The sequence below is a fragment of the Sphaeramia orbicularis genome, chromosome 19 (genome assembly GCF_902148855.1).
Source record: "Sphaeramia orbicularis chromosome 19, fSphaOr1.1, whole genome shotgun sequence".
Classification (NCBI taxonomy): Eukaryota; Metazoa; Chordata; class Actinopteri; order Kurtiformes; family Apogonidae; genus Sphaeramia; species Sphaeramia orbicularis.
Window position 1 is genome coordinate 15,232,722 of NC_043975.1, and position 14,304 is coordinate 15,247,025.

A 14,304-nucleotide genomic window follows, 5' to 3' on the forward strand; every position below is an offset into this window, starting at 1 on the left:
GAAAAATAATCAAATTCCCCCAAACCTTTATGTATAGAGCGAGACTGAGTGTACTGGATAGGGATTTTCTCAACTGGCTTTTGAATTATTGCAGAAAATAAACTCATTGGATAATTGAAGCTTTTGATGTTTACAAGTCTTGTTCAGCAAAATAATCTTCACAAATGAAAACCACTTTTTTGCTTTTTGAAGCATAACTCCATTCATCAAATGCAAAACACAACATTCAAAATAACTAGCATGATGCTTAAAATTTGTAATTTAATTTCACTTCTTCAATAACCTACCCTCTTCACATGACCTAAGATAGCTGCTAATAAAACTCAATTAGGCTTTGAATTTTTAGTTCACTGTAATAACTTATAATGTCTATGACAACTTCTGTAATCTCTATTTTATCGAAATTTTAGACATGTAAAATAATATTTATTAGATACTGACTGATACTGAGTTTTTTAAAACTGATATAATGACATTAGTTTACAACAGGAAAAAAATATTCTTTAAAAGTTTGACACAGGATGCACCAAAAATGGAGGACTGGATAGAAGTTATAGGATGGAGAAGTTGACTTTCTCTGTCAGACTTGTTTCAGACAAATTCACCAATTATTGGAAAAACTGCAGTGATTTTGTAACATTATTAAGAGCTGATTTTACTCGGTAAGAGTAACGTACATATAGACTCATGTAAACCCTTGGTTCATGCTACACACTTTACATATTCGGTGTTAATCTTGTACAGGGGAAAAGGGTTTCTGGAAGGAAAGAATGAAATGGGGAAAAAATATTTGTTATTTCCCATTAGCTCTATTTGAGGTTACTGTGTTTATTTTTTTGCTATTTCTGTCATTGCTCCCCTGTATGAGTATGTTTTTGTTTGTTTTTCTTTACATATGTAGACGTTACATACATGATGTAAAATGCTGATAAGATAATGCCTGAAAAAAAATAATAAAAAGATGATTACAGAAGACTGACACTGTTGGAAATTAAGTCTTAGATTTTATTAGAGCCCAGAAACCTGCTGAAATAAACAGGTGAAAAAATAAATACCTTAATAAACAAATCTTTTTCACTGGCGATCAAAGTCATAGCGATTGATTGATAAACCTAATGCTGGATATCAAAGTAACTGTCAAAAACAGTGATAAGGTATTGTTTTCAGTCGGTAATTCTAGCTGTGAAGCTGATATAAACCAGTGGTCACTACTGGAGCCAGGCTGATACTGATAGTTTGTGACACATCGTATTGGTCCATCACCGGTATTAAATTGTACATTTACGTCATAGAACAAAATGAGATGCTGTCATAAGTGCAAAATGCAGACTCCTATATACAGCTCCACTATGTAATTCCACTTTGTCTGTCTGTTGGTTGCAATTTTAATTGTTGTGAATTCATGTTGTTATTTTGTTGGTAGTTTTGCAGAGTTGCTATCAGTTGATCTTGAAGATGCAGACAAAGTGAAATTGGAACTGGCGAGTGAGAACTTAGTGCTTGAGTCAGCGAGAGCTCCTCAGGTCACTGCCATGGTCCGACTCTTCCTGCACGAGCTCATTCAGGTTTTTCTCCACTCCACTCTTTTCTTTTTTTTTTGTCATTTATTTCTTCTATTCTTCTGATGCTTTCTAGCATCCTTTGGCTTTTGGATTCCATTCTTACGTCACTGTGCTCTGCATCTTTTGTCCTGTTCATCAGGGCTCAGGTCATGTGGTTGCAGTGAAGAGTTATGTGACAGATGACAAGAGTCTGCTCAGTTTCAGTAGAGGAGACATCATCAAACTGCTGCCAATGGAAGGACGTCAGTCAGGTGTGTCACTGTTCAGATGCCTTTCCAAAAACAAAGTTTGTTGTTTCCAGGATTCAAAATGTGGTTCTTTCCTTTCACCAGTATGTCAACATTAGTCCTTTTCTAGTATTTTAGGCTTAATTTCACAACTTGGGGATGTCAGGGGTGCCAAAACTAATATTTATATTTTTTAACATAATGATATCTTTGGTTGTACTGTAAATAAAATTTAAAAAAATATATATTTCTAATAAATCGTCTTGTATTTTACAGGCTGGACAGTGAAATGGTCCAGTCAAATCAGCATAACAGTGAAGTCTGTAAGACAAGTACACGTGAAACCACACTAATATTTATCTGAAATGTGCCATTTTATTTCTATATTTTGCACATTGTTATATGTACAGTGTCACCACCTCTGTTTTAATCTTCTTTATGCATCTTTATTTGCGTCTTTTGTGTTACTGAGGTACTATAGGTTCAATTAGCCATTTGACTAAAAAGACACAAATGTTTATTAGTTACAAATAACTAAATATTAGCTTCAGTTCAGTTTAACAGACTGAGTTATCGAAGTTATTTTAAAAATATCAGGGTAGGTCAACAGGTTTTTAATAAACAAGGAAAAATTTAATATTCAGTTTGATGACTGTTGTACTGTACTGCTTGGGCAGCTGTGGCCTAGAGGGCTTGAGAATCAGCTTGTGACTGAGCGGTCACCGGTTTTATTCCACAAACTGGCAGAAAAGCTTGTTGGCTGATATGCCCTTGAGCAAGGCACCTAACCCCCAGTTTGTTCCCCGGGCGCCTGATATGGCAAGCCCACTGCTCCTAGTCTACAGTGTGTGGTGTGTTCCTGCATGTTCTAGTGATGGGTTAAAAGCAGAGGTTAAATTTCAGTGTGTGGTGCATGTACTGTGTACTGAAAACAAAGGATCTTAATCTTATATAACACATTCTTTACAATAAGAAAAACTGTACATGTTTAATAAGAAATAAATGATCCTTCCATTTCATAAACATGCAAAACAAGAGGTAGTATTTAATTTAAATTCTGTAAACTGAAATAGTTTACAGTAGCGAGATGAGGTTAACTCACAACCTGACATGAGATAATCTGAAGGTTGAATGGAAATAAGCATGAATAGCCACTGTCTGGTCCAAAACGTGTATTTTTTTTTTTATTATTAAAAAAAGTTTTAATCTTCTATTTCAAAACTAGTAAAACCAAAGACATTTTGTTTATATCCAAGAAATGTCTCTGAAATACTGGTAGCAGGAAGTAACTATATTTCCACTCATTCATAGAACTTGCATGTATCAACTGTGACTCTATGGAAGAACATGGATTAAAACGATAACGTGCATCATTCTCTAGGCTGGCAGTTTGGAACCAGAGGAGGGCGCTCAGGTCTTTTTCCTGAAGACCTGACCCAGCCGTCTGCCGCTCCAGACTACCACAGTCTCCACCTCGACCGTAGAGATGACAGGAGGAGAAGCATGAGGGGGGAGAGACCTGTGAGTCCGGCTGCGAGTCCACCACAGGGCCCGTCTCCAGCCCTCATCAGCAGACACAGTGACAGCCCTAATCCAAGACACCTCAGCGTGCCGGTCTCAGCGCAGAGGTCCGCTTCGAGTTCTGCTCGGGGCTCAATCAACGAGTCTGAGATGCTTTCACCTATGGCTGAGTTTGCTATGAAATACTTCCGGTCCGTTGATAGAACTATTATCATCAGTTACATTGAACTTTATGTAACACACGTCAGTGCTAAATCTGTGCTATTATTGTTTGTTTTAAGAGTGGGGACTACAGGTCTACCGTCCACTGGCAGGAATTTTGCAGAGGCAGTTCAACACACAGAGGTAAGACAGTACGAACGCAGAGGTGAATTAAACCCTTCATAATTTATTTCTGCATATGCAACAGAAAAAGATGAAAATGCATACATATAGCACGCCAAATGCAATAAACTGGAGTCACATACGACACGATTTCATGAGATCAGTCTGGGATATTGTACATATGATAAAATGCAAACTGCCCATTTTACAGTCACAACCAGTAAAGGTTAAGATTTAGGGTTAAAAAAGTGTTTTTTTTAGTGTGGATTCGAATTGTTAAGATTGCAGTTGCATAGCAATTACAGATACACAAAAGCTCATTTATACGAATTAGTCCAAAAGTTATGTCAAAAATGAATCTGCACAGAAAGAGTATTATTATACCACTCTCTGTACATAAATACAACACAATAGGTTTGTCATGGAACTAAAGTATTTCAGCAGTTTTTAGTTTTTACAACCAATCTTCTTAAAATACTAAAATTAAGACAGATTCACAGAAAATAAATTTCCCAGATTTTCCACACTAGATGAGTATGATGTATTAAATTATAATAGATACATAATATAAGGCCAACAAAAATCAGTAAATGGTAAAATAAAATAGGACCAAACCAAAGTTGTACTGTTTAATACTTGATACTATGAGTTTTGTTGATAATATCTTACTAGTAGTACTTTAATGGCTGAACCAGGCCTTCTATTTGTTACTCAGTGCTTTTTTAATGTAATGTTGATGAAAAAATACAAAGGATACCTATGTCATGTTATCATACAGAATAAATAAAAGTTTGTCAGAGATGGATTTGACAAATGACAGCATATAAATGAGATAATTGTTTATTTAATCCTACAAAAAGTGGAGAGATGGCGTCGGGATTCAGTGAAAAATAAAAGTGCTGCATCCTTCAAACCCATGAGTGCAGACTCTTAAACCTGTTTTTGCTCTTGCTCTAAATAAATGTACTGACACATTTCTGTTCCTTTTTTTACTTATACTTCAGTTTCATCTTTATTATGTTTTTCATGTTGTTTTTTTTGTCTTCTTTCATCTCGTGTTCATCTCATCTTGGTTTATATTGTATATTTGTCGTGTTTTTGCATCTTTTGTATAAACATCCTTGTCGTCTTTTGCACCTTTTTCATCCTTTTCATGTCGCCTTTTTTTTTTTTTTGTTGTTAAATCTCTGTTCCTTTTACTTTCAGGTCCTTCTACAGGAGTCCCTCATTCTCTACAATGATCCAGAAATCAATGACTTATCTGTCCAGTGTTTTATGAGTGAGTGCGGCAGCGATAATAACTGACTGCTGTTTGTCCAAGGCCATTTCCTTATTTATTTTTATTTCTGCCCTCAGACCTGATGCAGTTCATGGGTGACATGCCAATCAAGAAGAACAACACCCAACCAGAATGTCTAAAGCACATCTTACTGGTCGGTAACTCATTTAAACAGTGAATCTGTGTAATTTAATGGATTTCACTTGGACTACAGGGGTTTGACATATGAGTGCTTTTCTTCTGTTCAGCTCGGGAAGGAAAAGGAGCTGCTCAGGGATGAAATCTACTGCCAGGTCGTCAAGCAAATCACCAACAACCCAACCAAGTAAGCTGCTGTTTTTAGTTTTATGTATCATTGAGACCATTAAATACTGACAAAAGCATAGTTATAATTCAGCTGTTTTTGAAAGACAGTATACAGATGTAATAAAAGTTTGTGACAAATTCAGTCATAACTAATTGGACTATCTCTCTCAACTGTGAAACTTTAGCATGTTGCGCATTATTATTTTGGGTGTCACTTAGCTTTCTCCACCAACATACAGCAGATAAACCTAATCAGCAACTAAAAAGTGAATATAGCATAGCTTTTAGATGCTGACAACATGGATATTTATGTTTTCATAAAAGACCATAACTGAGCAGACAGACATAAATCAGATTCACAGCTCCACATTAATGTTAATGTTACTCTACATTCAATGTGTAAAGAGTAGCGGTGTGTATTGGCAAGAATCTGGCAATACAATACAAATCACAATACTTGGATCACAATACGATATATCACAATATATCACGATACTGTTAAAAAGGCAATTTTTTGTTTGTTTCTGTTTTAAAAATGTTTATTTCCTGGAAGAATTGAATTACACCAGAAATATGTACAAATACTAAACATATTTTTATTTGATCACAGCAGGATCTAAGGCTATATCATAACATTTTTAGGATGCTTCAAATAACCATTATTTAATAAAACAGTGTTAAATAATAAATAAGATATAAACAATGAAGAAAACCAAAAAACAAAAATGATCCTCTGCCATATCTGCATTTGAATAAATACCTAAAAATATCGATACAGTATTGTGAAATGAAATATCACGATATATTGCAGAACCGATATTTTCTAACACCCCTAGTAAAGAGCAATTATTTTCTAATGTGTTAACCACATTATCACAACTCACAGATATCAAACGAGATCTGTAGTTTTATTGTAGACCTGTAAAAATTTTATTGTAGACCTGTAAAAATAAATAAATAAATACATAAATACATAAAAAATTAAGGTAGTAAAAGAAATATAGATGAGCCTCCGGTTTGGCATTTTGGGGGTTTCCATCTTGTTTTTTTTTTTTTAGATCCAGAAAAAAACATATTTGGCAGAGGAGTGTTTCTAGAGAAGGTTTGAAACTAGCCTAACCTAATACTGACCACATCGCTCACACTTTTATATTAAAAATGCAAAGCAATTCCAGCTATGATATATGTGAATATATAGTTTTATAACAGTAATGTCATCTTCATATAGTACATAAATGCACTTATTAGGACTAGTCGCTGTTACCAACTGGTGAACTGACCATACAATACTGATAATGCTAATGTAGCACAAATAGGCTGTGTGTTGCAATTATGTAAAGAACATCCGCACATCCAGTTATTTAAAGGTGTGCAGGATCCCAAAAAAGTAGATAAAAAAAATGCAATGAGGTCCACACAACCTGTGAGTTCCCAATTTTCCCAATTTTTGGGAGCTCACATATTGTGCAGACCTAATTTCATTTTTCATCTTGTTGCAATTATGTATCGGTAAACTTTGTATGACAGAATCTTCTGATGGTCTAGTTAATGTAACTTCTTAACCACAGCTACATAAGAGGACGAAAATCATGGAAGAATAACGTTGTATCTCTGGAGATGAGCGAGCTGTCAACCAAGCTGCCTTAGAGTGACCTCAAATAGCATAATGTGTTTATGAACAGTTTTTCTTTGAGTCTTAAACAATTCAAACCCAGAGAAATGTAGCAGAGCTGAAGAACAAAAAGGAAGAAAGCCTTTGAATGTGTTGTAGTTGCAGAAATCTTACGTAGTTGCTTAGATTAGTTTAATTGTGCCTTCACAGATCTAGCTGTACGATGGGCTGGCGGCTGTTAAACCTGATTACCGGGTTCTTCCCCTGCTCTGGTACCCTCCAACCCTACATCACACGGTATCTACAAGACATCTCCCAGGACTACGAACATCCATACCAAGGTAGAAGAAACATTTACCCACTGAAATCCAATAATGCTCATATACAAGCAGTCAAATATATGTCAGAAATCATGTTAAAAGTGCAGACTTGTATGTTCTTGTAGCACATATTCTTAATCGTTTAACCTATATTTCCTCAGAACTGGCCGGTGTGTGCCAGGATAATCTCCACTGCTCTTTCAGCTTTGGCGGTCGACGTAATATCCCGTCCCACATCGAGATGGAAGCCATTCTGGCAAGTTGACCTTCTCTCTCAAAGTCATAAAACACTGCTCATTGTGTACTTCGCCTGTTATGGTTTATAATGTTACCAATCAACAGCATGAGTTACTCTAAGTGTCTTTTCTCAGGCTGGAAAAACCTCTCGACGTATTCCCATCCAGCTGCCAGGAGGAGTGGAATTCCCGGTCAAGATACGCAGCTTCAGTGTAAGACTTTCTCTAGCAATCTCTATTTTTATTACCAATTATTTCCTTTGTGTGCTTAATTTATACGTATGCTTTCGGCTCTAGATGGCAGCAGATGTGGTGACAGAGTTGTGTAAAGAGCTGGGCATCTCAGATCCCAACGAAATCAAAGAGTTCTCCATCATTGCCAATCGATATAAAGGTAAAACAAGCTCATTCTGTATGAAAACTGATAGGAAGTATGGTTAATTATTAGTATTAAGAGAGTCAGACCTGAATTATAGATCTGATGAGTTTGTTCTTGACAAAAATGAATTACTATCTTACAGAGTCTGGATATCACACTGGACAGTCGATTTTCACTTAAGATCATACCACATTAAAGATTAGGATAAGATTCAAACTTCATAACCACCTCATAACCAAAAAGAAATGTATTTTCAGGAATAGCATCCTGAATAATATCGGTGGGAGACAAAACATACTGTAATGCAAGATACTAAATAAAATAAACTACACTACTAGGCACAAACCTCCAACACAGTGATTTAAAGTCTAGTGTTACCAACTATCTTCAATGGAAAGTAGCTAATGTTGCTCAAAAATTCACTAAATGTCAAAAGATTTGGATATTTGTGACACCAATTTATAATTATTTATACATATTTGAAACTGTATTTTGTGATGAATGTGTATCAGTAATGTAGAACAAAACAATGATGAAGGATTCCCCAGCAAATAAAAACCTTAATGGGTGTTAGGTACAGTTGTGGAAAAAATTATTAGACCACCCTTATTTTCTTCAATTTCTTGTTCATTTTAATGCGTGGTACAACTAAAAGTACATTTGTTTGGACAGATATAACAATAACAACAAAAATAGCTCATAAGAGTTTAATTTCAGAGCTGATATCTATCTATTTTCCATGGTTTTCTTGATAATAACCAAAATCACTTCAGTTCTTACATCAATATCTATGGCATTGTACTGCCAAAAACAGTGCTTTTAGGCATTTCGTGTTTTCTTTTCTGTTTTAGTCACATGATACACACAGGAGTTAGTACTTGATTGCATAACCATTGTTTTTGATGATCTAATAATTTTTTTGCAACTGTAGATGCATTCTCAGTTTGCTTATGTGTCTATAGATGTAGACTGGTTGTCTTAATAAGCTGCTGCTCTTCCTTGTGTCCAACTCTGAACATAACCGTCAGTTTTACTTCATTTAATGATGTGGTTTTCATTTGCTTAATTTAACGTCAATCACAGATCTAATGGAGTACCCTAGGGATCAGTTTTGGAGTGTATTTTGTTTGCTGTGGTCATGGGGAAACAACCTTGCAACTCTGTTATTTTTTCCATTAGATGACACAGTACGTCCTATCCATGCTGAGGAGTACCTCTTTGATTTCCTGCTGGATGATGGCTCCATCTCCCTCTCACTGAGAAGAGTCATGTGGAGAACACCTCTGTCCTTCAACAATGATCTCTATGTGGAGTTCCACTTCCAACAGGTGACAGGATCAGCTCATAGTAGGCCATGTCCATCCCCTAGTCCCGTTGTTTCATCTGGTTTTATTATCTCGATGTGTCCCTGTAGCTCCTGGGCGACTACCTGAACCAGCGGCTGAAACTTGCTCCTGCTGCAGGTGGATCTGCTTCAGTCCAGCAGCTGGCAGAGCTGGCAGCTCTACAGCATGTGGCTATGGGACTGAGGAACCAGCCTTCACTGTAAGACGCATGATATTTACACCCACAGTCAAACTTATATTCATATTTATACATTTTCTTAGCTTTACCTTGCTGTTAGATAGATTTGATGGGGAACTGAATCTGTTATATCACTCACTTCAAAGCCACTTGGCTGTCTTAAGAAACCAGTAATTTTACCATCAGTTTACCAGTTGGTTTTTGGTTAATACTATCTCAGTTTGTTTGCACTACCATGTGGTGTTTTACATGTTTTTCACACACAACCTGAAAATGGTTTGAAATGACTGATTTTGTGTATCATTTCTTCCGGTTTACTTGTCAACAGTGGCTAAGGCCAACTCGAAATGTCAATGCTGTGTGCCCCAGTGTACATTGAATAAACAAAGGTAACTATATTTAAGTTTTCACAGTTTTCCTTCAGATTTAGTTGCAAAGAAGAAATGGGTGGTCGCAGTTTCTCGAGATGAGGGGCCGAACTTCAGAATCCAATCAGGAGGTAAGTTTGTGTGTAACAGGTGTCCTCAACACCGGCATTTCTGGGAAGAGGATTACCAGGGAAACATCAGTGATATTGTGAAGGGAATCAAGAGGTTCAAAGTCCCGACCCATGACTAAACACAGTCTACACAGTAACTCACTTTTAATGGCTTTATTTTTGGCTAAAACACACGCCGTCAATAAATCTCTAATATGTACTACTCAATGACATCTGTGGCCGGATAAACAGAAAACAAGCTCACTTCACAATCAAACAAACCCGCTGTGGATCAACCACGGTCAAATTAGATGATCATCATCATTAAATGTCCTGCAAATTATTTTCATCCATGAATCTTCTTTCATGTTTTACACTTCCTTGCCTGCTACCCGCCCCCATTTCATTTAATTTTACCCATGCCTGCTCCTGTGAAAATTCTTTTTTTTTTTCCTTCAATCCATCTCCGAATGTTTTTGCAGGTTACCCGTCAGGTACCTGGTGCAGGACTCTGGTGTTCTCCCTACTTTGAACCTCTTGATTCCCTTCACAATATCACTGATGTTTCCCTGGTAATCCTCTCCCCAGAAATGCCATTGTTAAGGACACTTTTTTTTTGGTGTTCAGGACACCTGTTACACACGAACGTACTTCCTGATTGGATTCTGAAGTTCGGCCCCTCATCTTGATGAACTGCGACCACCCATTTCTTCTTCTCAACTAAATTTGAATGAAAACCGTGAAAACTTTAGTTGCCTTTGTTTATTTGATGGACACTGGGGCACACAGCAGTGACACTACGATATGGCCTCAGCCACTGCAGTGTTGACAAGCAAACGAGAAGAAACAATACACAAAATCAGTCATTTCAAACCATTTCTGGGTCATGTGTGGAAAAACCCCTATTCAGATCCAAAGCTAACAGATCTGGCTTTGAAGAGAGTAATTTACCTTGAAAACATTATATAAGCACCAGTTGTAATGTTGTAACAGACCAACTGCATCATGAAGGGTTTGTACATCCTCATAAAGATGTAATGTGAAAAGTGAGATGCGAATTGCAATTAGTGTATTTGTGCTAGAGGTATTAGCACATTAATAACGAATCATCTAATTACAGCAAAGTAGAGTGTTTGCTGTAAGATGCATTTCCTCTGAGCTCTAAAGTTGAAATATTACAAATTGCTCCTTTAAAAACAGGCCACAGAAGTTGTCATTTTTACTATCTTGAATAGGGACATTGATGTTTGCTTTTGAAAACAATTGCTGCTCATGTCAAAAGCTCATTATTACATTATCATCTCTATTGAAGGTCTTGTCACTACGCTATCCTTCTGTTAAAATGCGTGTGTTTCTGTGTAAGCTCGGAGATAAAGGAGTACCTGCCGCCACAGGAGGGCAGCAGTAAACTGGAGGAGATCCACTCCTTCTGTCTGGGTCAGATCGCCGCCATGCACGCCTTCAGCCCTCAAGATGCCAAAGTTCGATTCATCGGTGGGTACAGCCTCTACTCCTTTCTCCTCTTTTCTTTTCCTCACATCTCTTCCCCCCATACTTTCTTTCTTCTCATTTCCTTACAATACTGGGTTTTTTCCTCTTTGCTTGTTTCTTTCCACTTTTCATGTTTTACAAGCTGACAGTGGATAAATAAAGATCAAAAATTAATGCTTTTTTTAAAAAGATTTTATAGTCATAAATCTTGCACAAAAAAATCAGAATTTTTCAGAGATTAAAGTGGTACATTTTTCAATTTAAAAATGGAAATATTTTGTAAGATTTGTCTGTTTGGCAAGAAGTTTTTCCGTTGGACATCTGCACAAAACTTTACTGATATTTACTAAATGTCGTAAAAACAGAAGTGTGTAAAGTTGTTTTTTCCATTAAATCACAAATGCAATGATTTATTATTGCGAGATGACACGAGGTCATTCCATAAACATGACGACGAACGTAAATATCATGTTGATTTACGGATATATTCATTATTATTATATATTATCCCTCTATCTCATACTAAATTAAAAAATGATACAGTTTCCTGTTGTGTCCACACATACCGCGCCATGTTTCTTTTAAAACTCTTCTCCTTCACTTGTAACGTCCATCAACATCCTTTTTTTTAATTCATGTGACTCTAGTTGCGGAAAAAGGTCTTTCCATTGCAGTTTTGTGTGATATACCATTGTGCTTTGCCCGAAAACCCACCTCTTGCCAGCGCAAAAACTTTTAATCGAAAAACACGAGTTTTGGTGAAATTGGCGTTTTTCCGTTAGGTAAATTTTTACGCACAAGTTGAGGGTCAATGGAAAAGCTACTAGAAACATATAATCTCTGTGATTACATATTTGCAAGAGAAAAGTCTGTTTCAGTGGATGATTATGGTTTGGGTTAAAACAGACTTTTTCACAATGTCATGGGGTCCAAATTTATGACTAATTTTCTTTTCCTTTTTTCTATTTTTCACATTTATGACTGCAAAATCCAGATAAATATTTTCCTGATATTTTACCCCATTAAAAATATATGCCCATAGGTGTCTGGAATGGGCTCCGGCAACCCCACCACACTCATGAGGAGTAAGTGGTTCAGAAAATGGATGGAAAAAATAAAAATATACAGTATCTATGCAAGTGGATGTTTTCTCTATTCCCTGCCCTCGTATTCATCCTTTCTTCCCCTGCATCTCTCCAGTCCAATTCTATATTGAATCTGTTTGTGTTTTGTCTTGCAGAGTTTCTCACCACTCTGCCTCTGTTTGGATCCAACACCTTCTTGGTTCAGAAGGTCAGTCAGCGTGGCTGCCCGTCTCCCTGCTTGGTCACCATCAGTCAGAATGGGGTGCAGTTCCTTCACCCTAAAACACAGGTACTGTTCATCTAGACTCACTACAATACTTGCTCACTGCTTTGTACCCAAATAGTGTTTGATTGCATCTCCTGGAAAAATCACTGCCATAGGCTCTCAATCATCTTGATCCTGGTCTTTATTGTAAATTAACAACTTATAAATGCTACAGTAAATGTATTTACAAACAGCAATCGTTATCAAAATCAAATAACAGCCAGGTTCATTTAAGAGTAGAACAATAGAATTCATGAGTTTGGAGGTGTATTTCAGTCCAAATAAAGGAGAGCTTTACAACTGATCACATTTCATCCTGCAGGAACAAGTGTTTCACATTCCTCTGGCGGACGTCCAGGCCATGAGGACCATCCGCCCCAAGAAACAAAGCAAAGTGCCAGCAGTGGACATCACCTACGGAAACCCAGTCCATCCCAAAAAAGTCACAGTTCATCTAAAACAGGTAAACACTGCATTTCTGTCCTGTGTATTTTTGAAAAACAATCCTGTCAATGTAGATATGAGGGAAATAATGGCTGAATACTGTGCAAAAAATTAGATAACGAATATTTGGACATATTTTTCACGACAAATTATGGTTTTGTGGGAAAGACCATATTACCACTGAGTAAAACAAAAGAAAATGATGCGGTTTTTCATTGGTCTTGTGTCGAACATGTTACCTGGAAGTTTTAGCACTATAAAAGTTGCCTCTTAGCGGTTTTCATCCTATCTTTTGACCTTGTGATGCTTCTTGCCATTACATTGCAACTGGTCTTTCTAACCATTCTAATAATAATTTTAGGTAATTTTTTTAATATTGTAGAGTAGAAATATTACAAATAGCTCCTTTACTTTATGATTATTTCGCCACTTTACTCATAAATGTAAAATTTTCTGTTACACTTGAGCTTTAAATGATCTTTTCGTGCTGTATTAAACTGTGTTCCACACCTGCTCTGCCACTTCATGCCGTTTGTATATTTAGAGTGATCTAATTTTTCTGTGTGATCTTTGTCTCTGTTAGGCCAAGGAGCTCTGCCACATTCTGGCTCTGATAATGGAAGAGTTGGTCAGACCAGCAGTCAGCAGCTCCATTTCAAACCGCCACTAGACAAACACAGTATTGACAAGTTTTGCTAATCACCATTTTCTGTAACTGACTTTTTTGTGTTCAACTTTTGTTAATTTATCACTTTTCTCTGTGTGATTAATAAAAGGAGATGCATGACTCACTCTGCTGATATTCTCCAGTGTAGCGTTATCTGTGAGGACATGACACAGAACTGACAAATCTGTTGAATTCTGATGGAAAGAATTATTATATGAACATGTTCTGTTATAATTGTCAAAATGTAAAGTCTTATAATTATTCATGGTAAATATTGCATATACTGTAAATCAATAATTTATGAAGATTAAATATGTTGAGAATTTCATTTAAGTGCCAGTGTTTTCTAACCTCATCTGATTTAAGTAAAGTTTTTCTACATATCCCATAAAAATGATTACACACTTCAAATAATTGTAAAGTAGGTGTTTATGAAAATTCATGTAATTTTCAAAATGTAATAGAATTTACAAACCTCATTTTATTGTTTTGTCACCGCCTGTTCTCCAACTGACATCCATTCTGGTCCAGACACTGCTGACAACGCCAAGCAATGGAATCGCACACATCACCAAACAATTCCC

General features: G+C 36.5%; 1 protein-coding gene across 1 annotated transcript in view; it reads left to right on the forward strand.

Annotated features, from left to right (window-relative positions):
• myo15b (myosin XVB) overlaps window positions 1-14,120 on the forward strand; it is a 53,116-nt gene extending 38,996 nt beyond the window's left edge. The window contains 17 exon segments of the mRNA XM_030163496.1: window positions 1,424-1,565; window positions 1,702-1,813; window positions 3,171-3,501; window positions 3,592-3,655; window positions 4,841-4,913; window positions 4,991-5,067; window positions 5,162-5,238; window positions 7,042-7,172; window positions 7,313-7,407; window positions 7,523-7,600; window positions 7,685-7,781; window positions 8,946-9,094; window positions 9,181-9,311; window positions 11,132-11,262; window positions 12,500-12,633; window positions 12,932-13,072; window positions 13,637-14,120. Of these exon segments, the coding sequence (XP_030019356.1) occupies window positions 1,424-1,565; window positions 1,702-1,813; window positions 3,171-3,501; window positions 3,592-3,655; window positions 4,841-4,913; window positions 4,991-5,067; window positions 5,162-5,238; window positions 7,042-7,172; window positions 7,313-7,407; window positions 7,523-7,600; window positions 7,685-7,781; window positions 8,946-9,094; window positions 9,181-9,311; window positions 11,132-11,262; window positions 12,500-12,633; window positions 12,932-13,072; window positions 13,637-13,723 (2,050 nt within the window). The 3' untranslated portion in view covers window positions 13,724-14,120.
• Window positions 14,121-14,304: the final 184 nt, after the last annotated feature.